The 21,597-nt window shown below is 40.8% G+C and overlaps 1 protein-coding gene across 4 annotated transcripts in view; it reads left to right on the top strand.

Moving 5' to 3' along the window:
• Positions 1-21,597, top strand: part of KCNH1 (potassium voltage-gated channel subfamily H member 1) — a 320,211-nt gene that overhangs the window by 20,815 nt on the left and 277,799 nt on the right. For all 4 annotated transcript variants that reach the window (XR_012083630.2, XM_072989933.2, XM_020794609.3 and 1 more), the window contains exon 2: positions 21,194-21,317. Coding sequence is in view for 3 of the 4 variants with exons in the window: in XM_072989933.2 (XP_072846034.2) it covers positions 21,194-21,317 (124 nt within the window). In the remaining variant the exon portion in view is untranslated. The remainder of the gene's footprint in view (positions 1-21,193; positions 21,318-21,597) is intronic.

The raw sequence follows: 21,597 nt of genomic DNA, 5'->3' as shown, positions 1-21,597 counted from the left end.
CATGTGTATAAAACTGCTGAGGAGGTTGTCTGGTGTTCTGGAGTCCAGTGTCACTATCTCTCCTTTCACCTACAGTGGGGTCTTGACTTACGAACGGCCCGAGTTACGAACATTTTGACTTACAAACCGCTCTCATAGGAAAATATTGACTTGACTTACGTACTTAGATTTGAGTTACGAACTGAAAAAACCACGTGGGAGGCAGGGAAAGTGCAAAATTTGAACTTTCAGTTAACTGTTGGCCAGTGAAAAGGGTGCCTGTCTGCTTCCTCACTCCTCCCAGCTTTTAGAGAGTGGATTGGGAGACAGTCTTCGGACTGCCTGGTACTGTACTGCCTGGACTGTATTTTCCCTGCCTTCCCTGAACCTTTCTTGACCTAAGAAAAAAAGAAACAAAATATCCCCCTCTAGTGGTCGAAGGCGGAATAGCAGCTTCCCATTAGTTTCTATGGACGGAAAAGAGCAGATACGGATCAAATGGTTTTCAATGCATTCCTATGGGAAATGCAGATTTCACCTGCAAATTTTTTGACTTGAGAACCACCTTCCAATACAGATTAAGTTCTCAAGTCAAGACCCCACTGTAATTTCAAGGAAGCTTTTTGTGTTATAAACCAGTGCCATTCATCAGTAATGCACTAGATGAGGGCAAACAGATTTAAACTTAAGCCAGATGAGACAGAAGTGCTCTGGTTACTTGAAAAGCAGATGAGGGAATAGGGGTTCGACCTGTGCTGGATAGGGTTACATTTCCCCTGAAAAAACATGGCCACAGTTTGGGAGTACTGCTTGATTTGTCTCTGAGCCTAGAAGCCCAGGGCTCAGTGGTGGCCAGGAGTGCATTTGCACAGTTAAAACCAATACACCATCTGTGCCCATTCCTAGAGATGTCTGATCCGGGCATGGTGACACATACTTTAGTTATATCCCATTTGGATTACAGTGGTGCCTCGCATTATGACGTTAATTCGTTCCAGTGAAATCGCTGTCTTATGTAAACGTCGTAATGCAAAGTAAAAAAGCCCATAGAAACGCATTAAAACCCGATTAATGCGTTCCTATGGGCTTGAAACTCACCATCCAGTGAAGATCCTCCATAGTGTGGCAGGGAGGAATCCATCCGAGAAAAGAGCAGGGAGCCATTTTTTTAACCCGGCGGCCATTTTGAAACCGCCATTCAGCTGGCCGAAAATCATCGTTTTGCGAGAATTGGTTCCTGAAGCAGGGAACTGATCATCGCAAAGCGAAATTCCCCCATTGAAACCATTGTAAAGTGATTGCTTTTGCGATTGCAAAAAGTTCATCGTAATGCAATTTCGTCGTTAAACGGGGTGCTCGTCTTGCGAGGCACCACTGTACTGCAATTTGCTCTGTCTTTTAAAAAGTTGGGAAACCTCAGCTAATTCAAAATGCTGAAGGGAGGCTGCTGACTGGAACTGGTTACAGGGAGCACATCACCTCTTCACATAAAGCAGCTTCACAGGTTGCTGATCCATTTTGGGGCACAATTCAAAGTGCTAGTTATGACCTATAAAGCCATTTGGGTCCAGGCTACCTAAAGGACCATTGCTCCCCATAAGAGACTTCTTGGCTCTCAAGATCTTCCGGGAAGGCCCTTCTCTCAGTCCCACTGTGTCTGGCACGTCTGGTGAGAACATAAGAAAGGGCCTTCCCTGGGGTTGCTTCCAGGTGGTGGAACGCTCCAGGCCCAGAGGCCAGGTTGGCCTCCTCTTTTTTGTTCTGCAGGAGGACAGTGAAGACAGGCTTCTAACAATTAACTGGACAGATTTTGATCTTGTGTGCTGTAAATTGTGTACTGTAAACAACAATGTCCTGCATATCCTATCTGAAATGCCCTAAGCTTATCTTTTATTTTAAAGTGTTTCGGTGAATGTTAAGTTGGTAGTAATTTTGAAGTAAAATAGAACTCCCATTCCACTTGGCTTTTGAACATGGAATGTCAGAGATCAACCTGTTGTTCCTTGTGTCAGGTAGCAAGATGTTTCAGGCTAGGCCTAATCAGAAAGGACTTAGCATTGAACTCTGGATGTTCAGCAATGTCATGAGGTAAATCGACCCTGAGTGCTCACTGGAAGGACAGATCCTGAAGCTGAGGCTCCAGTACTTTGGCTATCTCATGAGAAGAAAAGACTCCCTGGAAAAGACCCTGATGTTGGGAAAATATGAGGGCAAGAGGAGAAGGGGACGACAGAGGATGAGATGGTTGGACAATGTCATTGAAGCTACCGGAATGAATTTGATACAACTCTGGGAGGTGGTGGAAGACAGGAGGGCCTGGCGTGCTCTGGTCCATGGGGTCACGAAGAGTCGGACACGACTAAACGACTAAACGAACGAACGAAAAAACCCATATTCTTTGGGAGGTAATATTTGCATAAATAATGTTATGTCGTGCGTTGTCAAATTAGAACTGATTTATAGCGACCCTGACAGGGCTTTCATGGTAAGTGAGTTTTTTAAGGAGTGGTTTTACCAATTCTACACCTCCCAGTGAATTTTCATGGCTGAATGGGGATTTGAACCTAGGCCTCCTGAGTCGTGGTCTATCACTTCCTCTGTTTTGCCACACTGGATATTCCCGAATAAATAATAGCTAAGTTTTATTTCTAGGTTTGGGTGGCTAAAGCACTCTCAAATCCCTTCATTGTGTAGATATGAGATGTTATTTGCAGACAACAACCTCTGAATCTGAGTTGTACCATATAACCATGTAAGTGCCAAGAGGCAGGAAAAAAAAAAAAGGTTCTTAACCACTTTTGCATGTCTGCTTGTGAGACAGTTTCAGTCTTCCTCTCTTCAGTTTCCAGTAAACATCATGAACTGCTCACCAGAACTTGTCATTCTGTTTATAATATTAGTTTTATTAAACAGAGGATATATTTAAAGACCTATTTTTTTTCATCAAGGGCATAATTGAGTTGAAATCAGGTCATGTTCACAGAAAAACTAGAAATAATATTACATATGTCTTTGCATTGTATATGCCTTTTAAAAAAAATGAAAGAGCTGTTGGGAGGTTCTTTTAATTACTGAGCTTGCATTCCTTTTTTCCCCTCTCTTGTTTAAATGTGGTAAAAAAGAATAATTCCTTTGAAGCATTATCGCAAATCTCCCTGTGGTGCCAATGATCTTGGCCTTGTATGTTCTTTTTCCCAGTGAAATTCTCTCCCCGACCCCACTTTTTAATTCTTCCTCCCTCACATATCAATACATTTCCACTTCAGACTAACCCTCTTCTTTGAAGATGGAAGTGGCCGAATAGTGACCCATAAACCAGTTCTGACTATCATTTGGTAGCAGGCTCTTCCCCATTTGTGTGTGTATGTGTGTGTTTGTGAAGATGTATATAAAAAGTTTAACTTATACTTTATGGGAAGATAGAATGTGTTTTCAAGCTGTTTCAAGATAGATATGGTATTTATTTATTTATTTATTTATTTATTTTATTTATATCCCGCCTATCTAATCAATTAAGATTACTCTAGGCGGCTTACAACAATAAAAACAAGAACAATATAATTAAAAGCAATTTTACATAGGAGAACCTACAGCAAGATGGGACAGAACTAGAGAGTGGAAGGAAAGGGGAGATCAGGAACTGACAAAGGGGAAGGCCTGCCGATACATTTAGTTGTTTTAAAAAAATTCCCAGTGAGGGAGCCGCGCGAATATTAGGAGAGAGGTTATTCCAGAGGCGAGGAGCCACCGCCGAGAAGGCCCGATTTCTTGTCTTCTCCTTCTGGGCCTCCCTCGGCGTTAGGCTCCTTAGCCTCACCTCCTGGCTCGCGCGGGTGACACAGGTAGATCTTGGTGGGAGTAGGCATATATGATTGAAATGCAAAATGATAGATCATGGCAGCTCCCTAAAAGAGCCAGAACATCTGTGTGGAGATCGCTTCATGTGGCAAAACACACATCCTGCCCCCGAACCATCCTTGTATTATACAACTAATGGAAGAGTATGGAGGCAAGGAAATGGCACCCCCACAAAATCTGCTATCTGAAGAAATGCTTGGTGTTTCTTCATAAAGAGTCAGTCAGCCTCGGCAGACAATAATTCAGTGGAATAATCCTAATAAACCATAGTGACATTACTGCTTTTATGCTGTAGTCACCTGAGCAAAAACAGATTATGTTGATACTTCTCTATGAGTTACTCAAAAGAATCTGCTTTATGAACTGCTGGATAGTTCAGTAGTTTAGGTATGGGTTGGGAGTTGACAGGGGCTGGACTCAATGATCCAAAACGCCTCTTCCAGCTCTTCAGTTGTGAGATGATACTCTTTTCTTTTCACACACAGTTATTTATAAGGGTAATTATATTCTCCAGGTCCTCTCCACAAAAGGAGGAATCAGTGATAATTTTTTCCTCTGCTTTCACAGGAGAATCAAGTGGTTCTTTCATTGTAAAAGTTATTTCCCTTGCATTAAGTAAAAGTTTAGTTATACATTGCTCTACCTTTCCTATGGGAAATTTCATATTTGCTATCAAGTCACGTCCAACTTATGACTGGTTTAATGGGAATTTTAGGGTTTGTGAGGAATGTTTTTACCAGTGCCACATCCTAGTGAATTTCCAGAGCTGAAGAGGATTTGAACCCAGGTCTCTTGAGTCTTATTCTACTGGTAGCTCTTCCATGTAGAAGGAGCATGATGCGAAGAGAATGAGATACTATAGACATTATTGACAGGATGGTAGTGCAGCTGTCTTCATATATCTGAAGTGTCCTAACCCATTTGCATCCACTGAGAGTCTATACATGGCTATTTTCTGTTGGTGTCCAAGCAATTCCACTGAAATCTTAGGGGCAGGGAGCAATTGACCCTCCTGATTATTGAGCTGCTACTCCCGTGATATCTCACTAGTAACCAGATTGGCTAGGACTGATTCTCCACCCAATTCTATGAAGAAAACCTCTCTATGTCCCTGGAGTATGATGCCTTTCTTAGAATTTTCCTTTGAGCCACTTACAAGTTCGTGGAATGAAATTCTTATGTTGGTTGATGTCAAGTTTTATTATGGAAGAATTAATCTGAGGAAGCTTTCCACAGTCTGGATCCTGAGATAGTCTTGTTCCATTTCAGAATGAGAAAATGAGAATTTTAAATGGGAATTGAATCCATGATATCTTAATATTGAACTTATTTTTTAAAAATAAAAAGGGGGGATTTAAACTCTGGCAAATGTATGTTTTAAAATATATAAAATCAGATTACATGTCATATTGTACATTTTAGAGTATGTGTGAGATAGCATAATCAGTGTTTTGGGTAACAATTACCATTTTCTGTTATTTAAATACTGAAATATAATATATGGCCTTAGGTGTATCTTGAGGGTGCAGCAGCCCCACACCGAACACTAGAGGGAGCTATTTCCATACAGCTTTCCTGTGTATGTATCTTTTATTCTTTTTTTTCTATGATGATTAATTGTGTTACAGTACGGAAACCTGAGAAGAAATGTATTTATAACATAGTGCGAGACCCTTATTCCAATCTTCAATATTTCGTTTTATAGCTGTCAGCAGGGAAAGCATTTCTCACAGAAGCTGATACAACAGAATGATTTTAGTGCCAGTATGCATATTTCAGCTTCTTCCACTTTCAGCCAGTAATTTCCAGTTTTTCTGCATCAATTTCTGTTATTTACCAAAGGGGAAATGTTGCGAGAACTTCCAATCTTTCTTTTATCATCTTCATGTTTTTGTTGAATATTCTGCTTCCAATCACAATATTATAAGTAGGACTTGCTCTGCGCAAGGAAAAGTGATGGAAGGGGGAGCAGTGTCTTTTATTACCATCGTGCTCAATGTCTTTCCTATTTAAATCTTCCCTCCTCTATTCAGCCAGCAAGCTAGGTTTCCTGTCTCATCCTTCCTCTGCACATCCTTCCCTTCATCTTTCAACTTAGATTAGATTAGGCATCCTTCAATCTTGAAAGACTATGGTAACGTGCTCTGTATGGAGGACTTGGAACAGTGTTTAGTGTCGATGAGAAGGCCAATTCGAGAGTGACAATTCCTTTCAAACTGAAGATAAATGCAATCTGTCCCCTGTCCAGCTTCCTGATTTTGCTGCTTTCAGGCCTGCCTCTTTGCCTCAGCCTGCTGGACGAAGGTCTCTTCAAATTGGGAGAGACCGTGATGCACTGCCTGCCTCCAGGCTGAACGCTCAGATGTCAAAGTTTCCCATTTGTTGAGATCCATTCCTAAGGCCTTCAGATCCCTCTTGCAGATGTCCTTGTATCACAGCTGTGGTCTCCCTCTGGGGTGATTTCCCTGAACTAATTCTCCGTACAGGAGATCTTTTGGAGTCCAACCATCAGCCATTCTCACGACATGCCCAAGCCAATGTAGACATCGCTGTTTCAGTAAAGTATATATGCTAAAAATTCCAGCTTGTTCTAGGACTGCTCTATTTGGAACTTTGTCCTGCCAGGTGATACCAAAATGCATTGGAGACAACGCATATGGAACGTGTTCAGCTTCCTCTCCTGCCGTGCACAAAGGGTCCAGGATTCACTGCAGTACAGGAGTGTGCTCAGGACACAGGCTCTATAGACCTGGATCTTGGTATATGCCGTCAGCATCTGATTGAGCCATACTATCTTTTCGAGTCTAGAGAACATGGCAGCTGCTTTGCTCGACATCTAGAGAGTGTGTGTCAGAGATCATTGAGCCAAGGTAGACAAAGTCATGAACAACCTCCAATTCTTGTGTGGAGATGGTAATAGAGGGACGTGAATCCATGCCCTGGCCCATGACTTGTGTTTTCTTTAGGCTGATTGTTATTCCAAAGCAGTGGTTCTTAACCTTGGGTTACTCAGGTGTTTTTGGACTGCAACTCCCAGAAGCCTTCACCACCAGCTGTTTACACACACACACACACACACACACACACACACACACACACACACACACACACACACACACACACACACACACACACACACACACACACACACACACACACACACACACACACACACACAAAGGCATGCACTACCCAAAAGGAAGAGAGAGAGCAAAAAGAAACTGATTTGTCTGAAATTCATATGCTGATTTACACATAGAGATAAAAAGTTAGAAACTGTCATTCAAACATAATGATCGTGCATCTCTTTTGAGTGAGAAAGACAGTGACCAGTGATTTCAGTGGCTGTTAAGGAAGCTGCTAACTGTGGTTGGATTGCTTCAAGACCCCAATCTCCTTCCTTTTGTGTCTTTACCTTTTAAAGACACTTGAACTGCATAGTCTTTCAAATGGAGAATTCCTTCAGAAGAAAGCTTGCCATCTTAAAATGGAGAACTGTCCTCCCTGAAAGAGAACGTATGGCCTGATGCCATGCTCCAAGATTGCTTGAGATGTCAGGACAATTTGGCAAGGACGTTCGGTGGTGGTTTGGCATAAAAAGCCAGGCTGCCATCATGTTCTGAAAGTTCAGCATGAGCAGCCTAGCCAGCTTAGGCCAGTGGAGCATCTTCCAGTATCGGATATACCCTGTTTCCCCTAAGAGAAGATCTAACCTGTAAATAAGCACTAGTATGATTTCTCAGGATGCTCGTAATATAAGTCCTACTCCAAAAATAAGCCCTAGTTAGGTGAAACACTGCCCTCCACCATTGTGCAGCAACGAGAAGATGACATGACTGCATTTGACAAAAATAAAATGTCCCCTGGAAATAAGCCCTAATGCATTTTGGAGCAAAAATTAATATAAGACCCTGTCTTATTTTCGGGGAAACATGGTAGTCTCCAGGACAGGGAGGCTGAACACACAGGCTGAATATTTGTGATTGTGATTTTTAGTGTCTGAAAGAATGGGAAAATGGGGGTCATTCTGATAAGTATGACAGAGAGGGTTTCTCTGTCTGGAGTTGGCTTTGCGAACACTTCTTGCTTTGCTTACTTAACAAATATTTAACAATAACCATTTCCACACCATTGCAGCTGTGAGAAATTGTTAGGTATTTGGGATAAAGTGAAATATATGGGTAATGTCAAGTAACAGTATCTGGCTGGAATCATGAATTCGTGGAAACAGATTAATTGGCCTTTTTTGTTTAAAGTTGATTCAACTTTTTTTTTAAAAAAAATGACAGCTCCCTGTCCTATTCCTGGAGGTATTACAATCCAGAATCTCAGCCTATCATCATATTCATTTTCTTCTTGTATCAAATTGAATTATCCATTCAGTCGTATCCAACCCTTGGTGATTTCATGAACCATCTGTCTCCATGATTTCTGATCTTGTACATGTTATTTAAGCTGCTTTATATTTTGGCCAGTGTCTGCTTTGATTACAGCCAAGCAACACATTCTTTGGTGTCCTTGTTGTCTTTTGCCACTGACCATTCCAAGCATAATGCCTTTCTCCAATGATGTGACTGCATAACATGGCTGAAATAACGTAGTTTAAATGTTGTTATTTTGTTTGTCCAGTTTTATGCACTTCAACTCTTCTTTATTAATTATCTTTGCAGTCCATGGAATGCACAAGAGCCTCCTCCAACAGTATAGCTCAAAAGAATCCATTTTCCTTCTGTCCATCTTCTTCATCATCCAGCTTTCACAGTCACATGTAGTTATGGGGAACACGATGGTGCAAACTAATCTGCACTTGGTCATCAAGCTGACATCCTTACTTTTCCATATTTGATTCATTTTCATCATTGCTGTGTGACCTAGCATGATTTGACATTTCATTTCTTGGCTGCATTCACCATTTTGATTGACCAGTGAACCTAGAAAGATGAATTCTTCCACACATTCAGCCTCGTCTCCATCAGTTACTATTTTTGATGCTTTAATTATTTGCAGTTGTCCTGAGTTTGGTCTTTTTAATATTCAAAACCTTTTCACTTTCTTCTCTGAGCGTCATGATTAGGTACCTTAGACCACTGGTTCTTAACCTTGGGTTACTCAGGAGTTTTGGACTGCAACTCCCAGAAGCCTTCACCACCAGCTGTCCTGACTGGGGCTTCTGGGAGCTGCAGTTCAAAAGCATCCGAGTAACAAAGGTTAAGAACCACTGCCTTAGACCTTCCTGGATTTCTGAAAGGAGGGTTGATTATCACTTCAGCATACAAGTTGAATAAGAAAGATGAGAGCATGCAACCTTCCTGCCCACCTTTCTTGATCTTAAACCAGTCGGTGTCTCCATATTGAGTTCATACAATGACTTCCTGATTTTCATACACTGATTTCACCAACTTCACCAAATGTAGTGGCACCCCAAGGTTGTCTAGGGCTTTCCGTAGTTTCTCATGGTCGACACAGTCAAAAGCTTTTCTGTAATCAATGAAGCACGTATAGATGTTCTTTGTTCATAACATTTTCCCGTTATCCATCGAACATTTGCAATGGGTGCCATGACCCCAATGGAAACCAGTTTGGACATCTTGCAATTCTCTTTCGATGATTAGTGCCAGGTGTTGTTTTATCATTTTCAGTAAGATCTTACTAGCTTAGAGATGAGAGCAACCATGTGGTAGTTAGAACAATCCTTTGGATCCCCTTTCTTTGATAATGGAATAAACACTGGTTGTTTCCAGTTTTGTGGCCATGTGTTGGCTTCCCAAATTTTCTGGCACAAGATTCTAATAATTGCTGTTGGTACTGGCCTCCGCAGTTCTACAGGGATGTTATTGACCCCTGGAGCTTTGTTATTTGACAGTTGGTTCATTGCCCACATGACTTCTTCATCAAGTATAGCTGGTTCTGGTTCTATTTCCTTCCCCTTCTCAGTTCGATGTTGCCTCTCTTTGTTGGTGGCATACAGTATTGCTGCACATTCCTGCCATCTGCTCTTGACGTTGGTTGGGCAATTCTTTCCCTTGCTTATCCTTGGTGATACCTTTGTGAGCCATGAATGGTACTGGGATCTTGTTTTTATTTTTTCTTGTTGTATATTGGGTCTTAAACCAAAGTGGCTGTGTGCTACGTCTTTGGGAGAGCTTTTGGTTTTCTAGGAAAGGGTAACCATAGGTCTTGTTCTTTCTTGACTCTTGCTACCTCTGTGCTTTCCCCCTCTGATTTTATATATTTTAAAACATACACCAACCTGCTTGTCCCAACAACTTTGCCCATGTTACTCCGCTGTGATTGTAGTGATTCCTGGCTGCTGCAGTTCTGCTTTCTGAGGAGCAGTCTGGCAGAGGGCAATTGATTGTTCTAGTCTTCATCTCTCATCCACAGCTGCTTCCAGACTCTGGAATTCCCTTTCATGGGAGAGCAAGCTGACCCCATCATTGCTGTCCTTCTGAAGACCTTTCTCTTCAGGCAGGCTTTCCTTTAAATGACTTGTTGATCAAGGGGCTTTTTTAAAGGGAGCATTTTATTCTGAGTGTTACTTGTGTTTTTAATATTGTTTTTATTATAAGTTTTAATATATTTGTTTAATGCTTTTAAAATATTGTAATAATTTACTATTTGATTTTTTAACTTTCTTTTAATATCATAAGCCACCTTGGATCCTTTAGGATAAAGGATAAAGGTGGCATATAAACGAACGAACGAACGAACGAACGAACGAACGAACGAACGAACGAACGAACGAACGAACGAACGAACGAACGAACGAACGAACGAACGAACGAACGAACGAACGAACGAACTAACTAACTAACTAACTAACTAACTAACTAACTAACTAACTAACTAACTAACTAACTAACTAACTAACTAACTAACTAACTAACTAACTAACTAACTAACTAACTGTCTGCTTAGCAGAGGAAACAGAGCATGATGCTTCCAGTCAGGCTTGTAGCCACAGGATATTTGTATGGCTCTCCTCCTCTGCAGGAGGAATACCTCAGGTCCCTTCTCAAAACATTCAGTTTTCATTTAAAAAAAAAGTCAATTGCTGTTCTCTTTCCTGCCAGAGATTTTAGAGAAAATGTGCAGACAACACTGTGTTGTCTGTTGAACTTTGACTTTACAGAGTCAGGCTCCATGCAGGTTTTGACAACAGAAGAGGTTTTTTTTTAAGAACACTGTTTTATACAGCTCCCTGGCAGGATGGTTAACACAGGTCTGCTGCAGGCTTTCTTCTCATCTAGGGAAAGAGATGAAACCTGGAGAGTGACCTGTATTCAGCAGAGTTAATTCACCTTGCCTCAGTAACAACACAGAAATGTATCTGATAGTTCAGTAGGAAATTAAAAAAAGAGAGGAAAGCATGATATTATCAACACAGGAGGAAAATAAGGCTGGTGAAACCTCATAGGTGTGTTAACCACCTTTGTCTCAGTCACTCCAAGCTTACCCCTCACTTTGTTGAGGAAGAGACTGAAAAAAAGACAGGATCACTTGGTATGATCTCATAGGAACTGTCTGCCTGTTGGGTGTTGCTTCCTTGTTTAAGTTTTGCCTGGGGACATGGATTCTATTCTTTTAACAGAAATAGGATGTGCTATGGCTCAGGCTGATTTCCATGCAAAAAAAGAGCAACAAATATCTTACTGTAACCCAAAGGAAAATGGAAGCCTCTTTTCCATGACACTGGCATTAGTTCTTCCTTGACTTCCTTGACTTTAGTACACCATAATAGTTCAAGTCTACCACCACCACCTTGAGAACCAGGAACGATGGCAGGGATATTCAACAGACCAGACCTTTGAATCTTCCATGAAAGTTTGCACCCCAGTTTTACCTTTTTTTGCTATTGACTCAGACCATTGTGCCACTCCTCGAATCCTGCTGGAGGGGACTGCTTTAATATTGAATAGCTTCCCATCTTTCTGTTTCAAATGTTTGTATTCCTTGCTCAAAGCATCACTGATGTGCCATATTCAGCATTTTGACTATACAGTATCAGGCTATGAGGATCACTCCACCTCTCTTCCTCTCTAATGTTCATTGCAGAAAATGGTCACAGGGGATCTATTATACATGTGACTTACGCATGCAAGCCAAGCTGCTCACCTAGTTAAAGTCCTATAGCTATCCCTGGGATAACCAGTCCTATGACCTGAAGAGCAGTTCTTCTTAACTCAGACTAAGATTTCTTCTGATCTTTGCCGCGTCTGATGGCCAGTATTAATAAGCTCAGGATGAAATATCCTCTGAGCTGATTGCTGAGTTTAGCTTTATCCTTACTTGGAAGAGCAGTGAGGAAGGTGAACTTTGCTTGGGTAGGAAGTGGCAAGTTTTTGATTGTTGTGCAGGTGTCCCTGTATGGCAACAACCAGGAGTAATTTCTACCCCTTATTTGTCTTGAGAGTGAATATGGATGTTTATTGTTTTTACATGCTGTTAGGTTGCTTCCAACATATGGTGACCCTATGAATGTGTGACCTTCAAAATGTTCTGTCATTAACAGCCCTGCTCAGTTCTTGAGAACTCAAGCCTGCTTCTTCTTTTACGAAGTCAGCCAACATCATATGTGGTCTTTCTCTGCTGCCTTCAACTTTTCCTAGCATTATTGTCTTTTCCAGAGAGTCCTGCCTTTTCTTGATGACCCTCAAAGTGCAATAGCCTGTGCATTCCAAGATGTATGCTATTGGCATAGTAAACATATGGCAGTGGATAATGAAAATAGTGGCAGAGGCGGGCATAGGAAAGAAGAGGGTTAATGGATTGCATCCATATTCTAAATGTCAATAAAACATATAAAAGGTAAAATAATGTTTAGTTTTCAGTATTGTAACACTGCTTGTTCAGTACACTCTTTTTATTTTCATTTTTTATGAATTGGCACAGATTGCTGCATTGGTACAGGCACAGTCAGATACATCTCTGAGCAATCTTGTGCTATAGAACTGAATCTATTAAAATAATAATAGAACCTAGGGATTTCTTGTAGTTTCATGTTCCAGTATTCCCATGTTTTCATTCTTTCAGGAAATGTGGTCAAATCTTTCATTTTAAAAAAAAGCTCTTTTAAAAGTAAACAAACATAAAAATCAATCTTCTCCAAGGTATTTTACCACCAATAAATACAATGAAAGGATGTAGACTTTGAGCAGCAACATTTCTCTTCTTTCTGTCCATTGATCTCAGTAGAATATCATGGGTGAAAGAATGGAGGAAAGTAACTTTTACGAGACGTAACATGTCACCAAAAATGAGGATGAAAGAAGGCACATATGTACATAGACGTTGCATGTGCTGTGTTGTTGGTATGGACAACTAGTCTGGCCTCATGTTGTGCTGTGCATCCTTACTGGCCCTAACTGCCACTCTACCTCAAAATGTGTTGAGATGTATTTCACTCTCATTGTACACAGTTTTCACTCTTTAAACAGATTTTGTCTAACAGCAGTCCTTAGAACTTTGCTAAACATTCATAGAATCGTAGAATTATCATAGGGTTTGAAGGGACCTTGGAGGTCTTCTAGTTCAACCCCTTGTACAAGGCAGGATGCTTCATACCATTCCGGACAGATGGCTGTCCAATCTGTTCTTGAAAACTGCCAGCAATGGGGCACCCACAACATTGAGAGGCAAGCTGTTCCACTGCTAATTGGTTCTCACAGTCAGAAAATTCCTCCTTATTTCCAGATTGGATCTCCCTCTGAAGAGTTTCCACCCATTGGTTCTTGTCTTACCCTCAGGCACAAAGAAAAATAAATCAATGCCTTCTTCCCTGTAGCAACCCTTCATATATAAGAAGAGTGCTATCATGTCTCCTCCCAGTCTTCTCTTCGTTAAGCTAAACATACCTAGTTCTTTTAGTTGTTCTTCATAGGATTTGGCCTCCAGTCCCCTTATTGTCTTCTCAGTACTGGGGGGAAAAACTCCCACTGTTATCTTTTTCCATTCTTCAATGTCTGAAATATTTCATATGAAATATTTTCCATAGAAGTGAGTCTGCAGAACATGGTGCAGCATTCACCTCTAGTATCTTCAAATCTTCTTGAATCTTTGCGCGCGCTCTATCTCTCATAGAATTAGTTTCCATATGCATTTTTCATTTCAGAACTGGTTTTATTACTTTTGCTTGGAAACTCTGTAAGAAGTGGGCATTCTTTGACTAGATGGCCTTTCACACCACAATATCAGCAGGACTGGCTCTGGCGAGTGGCTTTCCTATTGTCCTTCCCATTCACGAGGTTGTTTCAAACATTTTGGTTTGAGACTCTCTCAAGAAAGTTCCTTTGTTCAATGCATTCCTGTCTTAAGGCAATTCAAAGCATCTTTGAGAAGCGCCAGCCTATATGGCCTTGGACAACCCACACAGTCCCAGGGTGCCCCCAGAAGAAGAGAAAGGTAAACTACCTCTGAGTAATGTTGAAAAGGGTCATCATAAATCAGAATGGGCTTGATGGCACATGGCAATAATTATTACAAGTTTAATTCTGTTTACAATCCAAACAAATATAAAAGCATGAACATTTTCAATTAGTGTTCCTGTAAGGAAGTCCACCTTTTGTTTATCATCTAAATTAAATCCGGACAGACTTAAGTTATCAGATGTAGTTAACAAAGCAGATACATGCTTTTCACTTTCTGTCCTAGAATTATTCCTCAGTCTCATGAGTTCCACGATCCAAACAGTTTGTTATTTAAAAATAGCAAAACCATGGTTTCTCAAGGACATTTAACATATCTTTGGCAGATTTACATCCTTAGAAGCCTTGTGGTGCAGTAGTTAAATTGCAGTACTGCAGTGAAGATTCTGTTCATGAGCTGAATTCTATCCTGGGCTCAGGTAGCTGGCTCAAGGTTGACTCAGCCTTCTGTCTTTCTGAGGTTGGTAGATTCAGTATCCAGCTTAATGGGGGAAAATGTGTAGCCTGCATAATTAAATTGTAAACTGTCTAGAAAGAGCTATAAACACTATGGAGTGGTATAGAAGCAACACACTTTGCTTTGCTTTTATGTAGATACTTTGCTGGTTTAATAAGTAGAAATGGGGGTATTCCTATTTGTATACGAATACCCTCCCACAACTGGCGTTAACAAGGAGTCCACTCATATGTCCGCCACCATTAGCGGCTCCACTCTTCCTTCCAATTGCTCGGAGCGCCCGGTTGGCCAGCCACTTGTCAACATTGGGGCTGGACCCTCATTAACTTCAGCTGTGTGGGGGTATTCATATACAAATACCCCCATTTCTATTAATAAGCTTTCACAAATCACTGATTTTGCTAGGAAGCCATTATTTTTTCAGATATTCTACCTCTTGCACCTGCTTCTGTTACTTCTGGTTCATCATTTTTAATACAGTCGTGGACTTGCATGACCCTTAATTTAATCTGTAGGCTTTCATTGAGAAAAAATTAGCAGAAGTAAGCCTTGGAAGTTTTCTAGAAAAAAAAAACTCTATTCTGATTAAAATCCATCCTTGTATTTCTGAGTTAGTTTGGTAATTGATCTGTGAAAAAAGGAGTCAAAAGAAAAGAAAACAACACCAACCCTTTCTTGTAGGAAAGTTGAGGAGGAGAGAGAAAAAACACGGATTACTTAAAACACAATAAAAACTGAAAAATAGTAATTAGCTGTCTCTCTGAGCCAAGCTACTCAGTCTGTGCACATATTGAGGAATGTTGGTTATTCCTTTTAGTTAGCTGAGTTTTATTTATTAAAATATTTTTACCCTTCCTTTCTCCTTAAAAGATCCAGAGTATGAGGTAGAAGCAACAGCATAGAAATGTGGAGAGATCCGCTCAGTCTCAACAGCTCCCTCTTTCCTTGGTTTCATTTGTGCACAAACTAACACTTTGCATGATTAAGTCAATCTGGGTAAAGGTAAAGGTTCCCCTTGACAATTTTTGTCCAGTCGTGTCCGACTCTAGGGAGTGGTGCTTATCCCCATTTCCAAGCTGTAGAGCCAGCGTTTGTCCGTAGACAGTTTCCGTGGTCATGTGGCCAGCACAACTAGACACAGAACACTGTTACGTTCCCACCGTGGTGTTACCTATTTATCTACTTGCATTTGCATGCTTTTGAACTGTTAGATTGGCAAGGAGTTCGGACAAGCGACGGGAGCTCACTCCATCACATGCTTACAACTGCTGGTCTTCCGACCTTGCAGCACAGAGTCTTCTGCAGTTTAACCCGCAGTGCCACCACGTCCCTTAAAGTCAATCTAGAAGCATTTAAGGTAGAAAAAGATATCTTTACTTAAAGTTACCATGTATAGTTACAGTTAGAAGGAAAAACAAAGGGGGAAAATGGAATCTCCATCATGTGGAGAGACCCTCCCTGCCTGCTGCTTGGAGAAAGGTCAGAGAGAGAAGAGAGAGGCTATAAACAAAACAATGAAAGCAAGCAAACAAACAGGTAGAGAGAATGGAGGTTTGCCTCAAATGCCAGAGGCTGGAAAATAATTTTACCAATCAAATTAGTGGCAAATAATTACATTATTTCTAAGTTCTTAAAGAAATGGGAGTGCCTCACCACCTTATCCACCTCCTGAGAAACATATATGTGGGACAGGAAGCAACAGTTAGAACTGGACATGGAACAACTGATTGGTTCAAAATTGGGAAAGGAGTATGACAAGGCTGTATATTGTCCCCCAGTTTATTTAACTTATATGCAGAATACATCATGCGGAAGGCTGGACTGGATGAATCCCAAGCCAGAATTAAGATTGCCGGAAGAAATATCAACCACCTCAGATATGCAGATGATACCACTCTGATGGCAGAAAGTGAGGAGGAATTAAAGAACCTTGTAATGAGAGTGAAAGAGGAGAGTGCAAAAAACGGTCTGAAACTCAACATCAAAAAAACTAAGATCATGGCCACTGGTCCCATCACCTCCTGGGAAATAGAAGGGGAAGATATGGAGGCAGTGACAGATTTTATTTTCCTGGGCTCCATGATCACTGCAGATGGAGACAGCAGCCACAAAATTAAAAGACCCCTGCTTCTTGGGAGGAAAGCGATGACAAATCTTGACAGCATCTTAAAAAGCAGAGACATCACATTGCCAACAAAAGTCCGAATAGTCAAAGCTATGGTTTTTTCTGTAGTGATGTATGGAAGTGAGAGCTGGACCATAAAGAAAGCAGACCGCCGAAGAATTGATGCCTTTGAATTGTGGTGCTGGAGGAGGCTCTTGAGAATCCCCTGGACTGCAAGGAGAACAAACCTATCAGTTCTAAAGAAAATCAACCCTGAGTGCTCACTGGAAGGACAGATCCTGAAGCTGAGGCTCCAGTACTTTGGCCATCTCATGGCCAAAGTACTGGAGAAAAGACTCCTTGGAAAAAAACTTGATGTTAGGAAAGTGTGACGGCAAGAGGAGAAGGGGACGACAGAGGATGAGATGGCTGGACAGTGTCTGCGAAGCAACCAACATGAATTTGACACAACTCCGGGAGGCGGTGGAAGATAGGCGGGCCTGGCGTGCTCTGGTCCATGGGGTCACGAAGAGTTGGACACGACTAAACGTCTAAACAACGAATTACATTAGGCTCCTCCCACTGATACCAAGTGCTAGTGCATGCAAGATTGCTATAATCCCAGTACTGTGTTTTCTACTGGATGCTGTAATCAACCTCAGTCCAATAGGCCAAACTGACATTGTGGTATATATTAGAAAAGAAAACAATTGGAAGTTAATGCTAGTTCATTTTTGTGTTGCCCTCCCTCTTTTAAAGTCTGTTTTAGTGAGCCAGAGGACAGAGTTAATAGGAATATAATCTCCATGGAGTTTGGATTTCATAAAGACAACGAGGGGAAAAAAATTGGCTTGACTGAATTAATCATAGTAAAAGCTAACATGCTTTATTGTTTTTGGAACGTGCCTGCCGCAAGCCATGCAAAAGCTGGGGATTTGACACAGGTTGTGCGAAACAAAGCAGTTAAAATGTCCTGTAGTTATATTGTTGCCATATTTCATTCCACAGGGTATATAAATATACTTTTCCTATTATAAATGCAAAGGCTGGTGAAGGTATATCACAAGAGGTGTCTCCAGTTTAATCCCTGCATGCCCAGTACACGACAAAAAGCATCTCATGAAAAAAGGATATTTTTGATGCTGCTGGGGAGGAAAGTTTACAGCATAAGATTTTTCCTTTTTTCATGGATTTCACCAGGTCAGATTGCTAATGACAGTAATAAACATTGTAGGTAGCTTTGTTTTTTTTCCTTAAATTAAAAAAAAAGGTATGAAGGATTAGGACTGTACAATTATGAAAAAAATTACATACTTGCATCTGTATCGCTATAAACATATTAAGCCACTCTTGCGAACAAATGTATTCTTAACTCTTTGCATTGCAGTGGGATTTCTACCCATCTGCCCATGAAACTGTATCATATGGAAAGCTAGATTAGATTTTTAAAAAAGGTGGACTTACAATTAGTGGAAGAGAGTTAAAATATGCAAATAATACCATATTACTGACAGGAAAAAGCAATGATATAAAATGACAATTTAGGCAATTTTGGAGAGCCCAGGAAAGCTGGGAGTTCAATTCCTCACTGTGCCTTCTTGACAGGGGCTAGACTCAATGATCCATAGAGTTCCTTCCAGATCTGCAGTTCTAAGATTATGACGATGAATTTAAACAAGAAAGGGCAAAAGCAGGATCACAGTTGAACTTTAAGAAGGCACGTAATTCTTTAGCTTTAATGTTGACAGTGGACAAACTGAAATTGCTAAACATTTTCTATACTTTGGTTTGATTATCAATCCAAATGGAGAATGCAGCCAAGAAATTTTAAGACTAGGGCTTGGAAAAGCAGATATGAAGGAACTTAAAAAATTCTTCAATTGTAAAGATATGCCACTACAGACCCAAAGTTAAGATATAGGGATTCAGCTTTACAGATATCATGAATGGCCTGAAAGACAAATTAATTTTACGTCAAATCAAACTGAAACTCTCACTAGAAGGTAAAATTACTATACTGAGGTTGTTATACTATAGATATATCATAAGAGCCTAAGAGTCATGGGAAAATACAATAATGACACTTGGAATGGGGGCACTGGGAAAAGAGAATGCTTGAACATGAGATGGATTGATTCAATAAGGAATGCAAGCCCTGAGCACAACTTGAACCTTTGTTGTTGCCATTGAGGTCATTAATTCATAAGGTTGCCATAAGTCAGATGCAACTTGATGGCACGTAACAGAAAAAATAAAGAACAAAACAGAACTTTTTGATCTCCAGACCATGGATAGGCTATGTATACAGCAGACTGGAGTGGCAATTGAATCTTACTTCGATATTAGAAATGACAGTTTGCTACAGTACATCTGAAGTTTAGGGACTTCTGTGGACATGTCTTATGGAAGGACGTAATGATATTTCACCACACTGTTTCCTTCTGGTATGTTCCCTCTCCTGGTTGCAAGAGATCGGAAACATAACGATCTACAACTCCCAGGATGCCCTAGCAGAAATGGCCAGTGGCCATGCCAATGATGGGATTCTGTTGACCTTTTTGCAACTTCCGGGTGAGGGAGCTATCCTGTAGCTTCACATGCAAGGAAGTGGAAAGCTCTTTTGCCGCCACTTGGACTGTCATATCAGCACTGAGCAGCCAGAAATGGATGATTTATTTATTTTTGGAGATTCTTTTGATGGCATGATTTTTGGTAGATGGTGAAATTATTTGATGGGATTTTTATCCTGCTCCCAGGAGCTGTTTCATACTTTCTTGTAGTGTTCTAGTAGTACTCTAAAAACAACAACAACCAATAAATACATGTCTCCTTCACTTCTCTAGTGAAGGTTATCTTGTTAGTAATGTTCCTGAAAACTGCATAATAATGTTTCATGGTACAGCTTTTATTCAAGAATGATGTAGTTCTCCTACGCTATTTGGAGAGCTTGTTTGTTGATCAAGACGAAGCTGGCAGTAAGCTATAAGCAGACCTGTTTGGGCTTTGGCACAGCTTGGAATCCTGCTATTAGCATAAAGAAAGTGGATTAGGGTAGTTAAGTTAGCTGGTTCCCGAGCTATTAAAATGTTTGGAAAGGAGCAGAAAGCTACAATTCAATGAAAAAGCCTTTCTTTTTTTTTCAGGCCATGAAAATGAAGTCACACACAAAAAACCCTCTTTATATTCTATATGGAAGGATGAAGGGTTTTGCAAGCTGCAGATAAGATTATCACTCTCCACATAGGTCACGGACTGTCACTACCATGTTGCATGTGACAGTTCAGTGACAGAACAAAGAGATGATGAAGGAAAAAAAGAATGTCACAAGGATTCATGTGTGGCATTCTTCATGTGCAGCTACTATCAGATTCAGAAGTCTTCTTGTAACAGACAAAAATATAACTAGTGGATGTCAGGCATGGCGGCTTGAGACTTTGTTGCCTAGCATTGCCTTATTTCTTGAGAAAGCTATACCACCAACCTCCATGTTCAGATCACAAAAGGGCAAAGGATGCTGTACTCTGTGTCATAAGGGCCAAACTGTAATTACAGTTGTCACACCTTTAGAAGAGGAGATTTTTTTAAATGCTGAGAACAAAACATGAGTTTTTCACACCTCCATTAGTTTTTGAGGTAGTGCTGTCGTTAAACAGTGGTTCTTAACCTGGACGATATCGCCCCCCCAGCGGGTGATTTCGTTTTTCAGGGAGGCGATGGAACGAAAAGGGGCAACGCGGGGGTGAAGGAACAGAAGGGGGTGATAGGGGGTGATGGAGCCGCCGCGCCACCTCTGCCATTGGGGAAGTTATCATCGCCCCACTCCCCGTGCCGCCGGATCCAGAGCAGCTGGTGCTGGCAGCAGATGTGGTGCTGCTGGTGCCACTGCTGCACCAGCACCACCATTGAGGAAGTTATCATCGGCCCCCTCCCCAATGGCTCAAGGGAGCGTTTCTTTCAAAAAGGTTAGCTGTAGTAGACCAATCCATTTTGTGATTGATCTTTGAGAGGTAGACACAGATGTCATTTTTAAGTACGATTGCTTAGTCGCAAAGGTCTGCGGGAATTGTGTCTCTGCAAGGAATTACACTTTCTGATGTGGACACAAGGGGAAAAGTTGAAATCCCTTTGCAGCTTCACTACTGCTTATAACCTTGATTTCACATTTAAAAACAACAACACATAATTATAATAATTTAATTAATGTCATATTTAGTTACTAATTTTGCTAGAATGAAAGACAGCTGGTAACAGCTGATAGTTTGTATACATGTATGCTGGGAGGGGTTCTGCTGTATAATTGGTTAATGTGCAATGGAGGGTTTAGTGTTTTTTTGTTTTTTTTAAACCTAACAAATGTATTATTTCAAACAGATACAAATTTTGTCCTGGGCAATGCCCAGATAGTGGATTGGCCCATTGTGTACAGCAACGATGGATTTTGCAAGCTCTCAGGATACCACAGAGCAGAAGTGATGCAGAAAAGCAGCACTTGCAGGTATGTCAGTGCTGATTTCCTTTTTTTATCTTTTAAAAAAAGTAATGATGCTATGTTTTTGCTCAAGCAAAATACATCTTTTAAAAAATGGCATGTTCATCCTGCTTCTCAGTTTCCTTTTTGTCAGATTATGAAAACAGCAGTTGCAGCTTTGTGGCTGAGAGTCTAGGATTGCTTCCAAAGGGACTGTGTGCAGGCTCACAGTGTTTGACACCAGCAAACCACATGAGAGGGGAACACATTCCTCACAACAGCATATATATGACATTTCCCCATTTTA

The sequence above is a fragment of the Pogona vitticeps genome, chromosome 1 (assembly GCF_051106095.1).
Source record: "Pogona vitticeps strain Pit_001003342236 chromosome 1, PviZW2.1, whole genome shotgun sequence".
NCBI lineage: Eukaryota > Metazoa > Chordata > Lepidosauria > Squamata > Agamidae > Pogona > Pogona vitticeps.
This window is presented reverse-complemented; position numbering and strand designations above follow the sequence as displayed.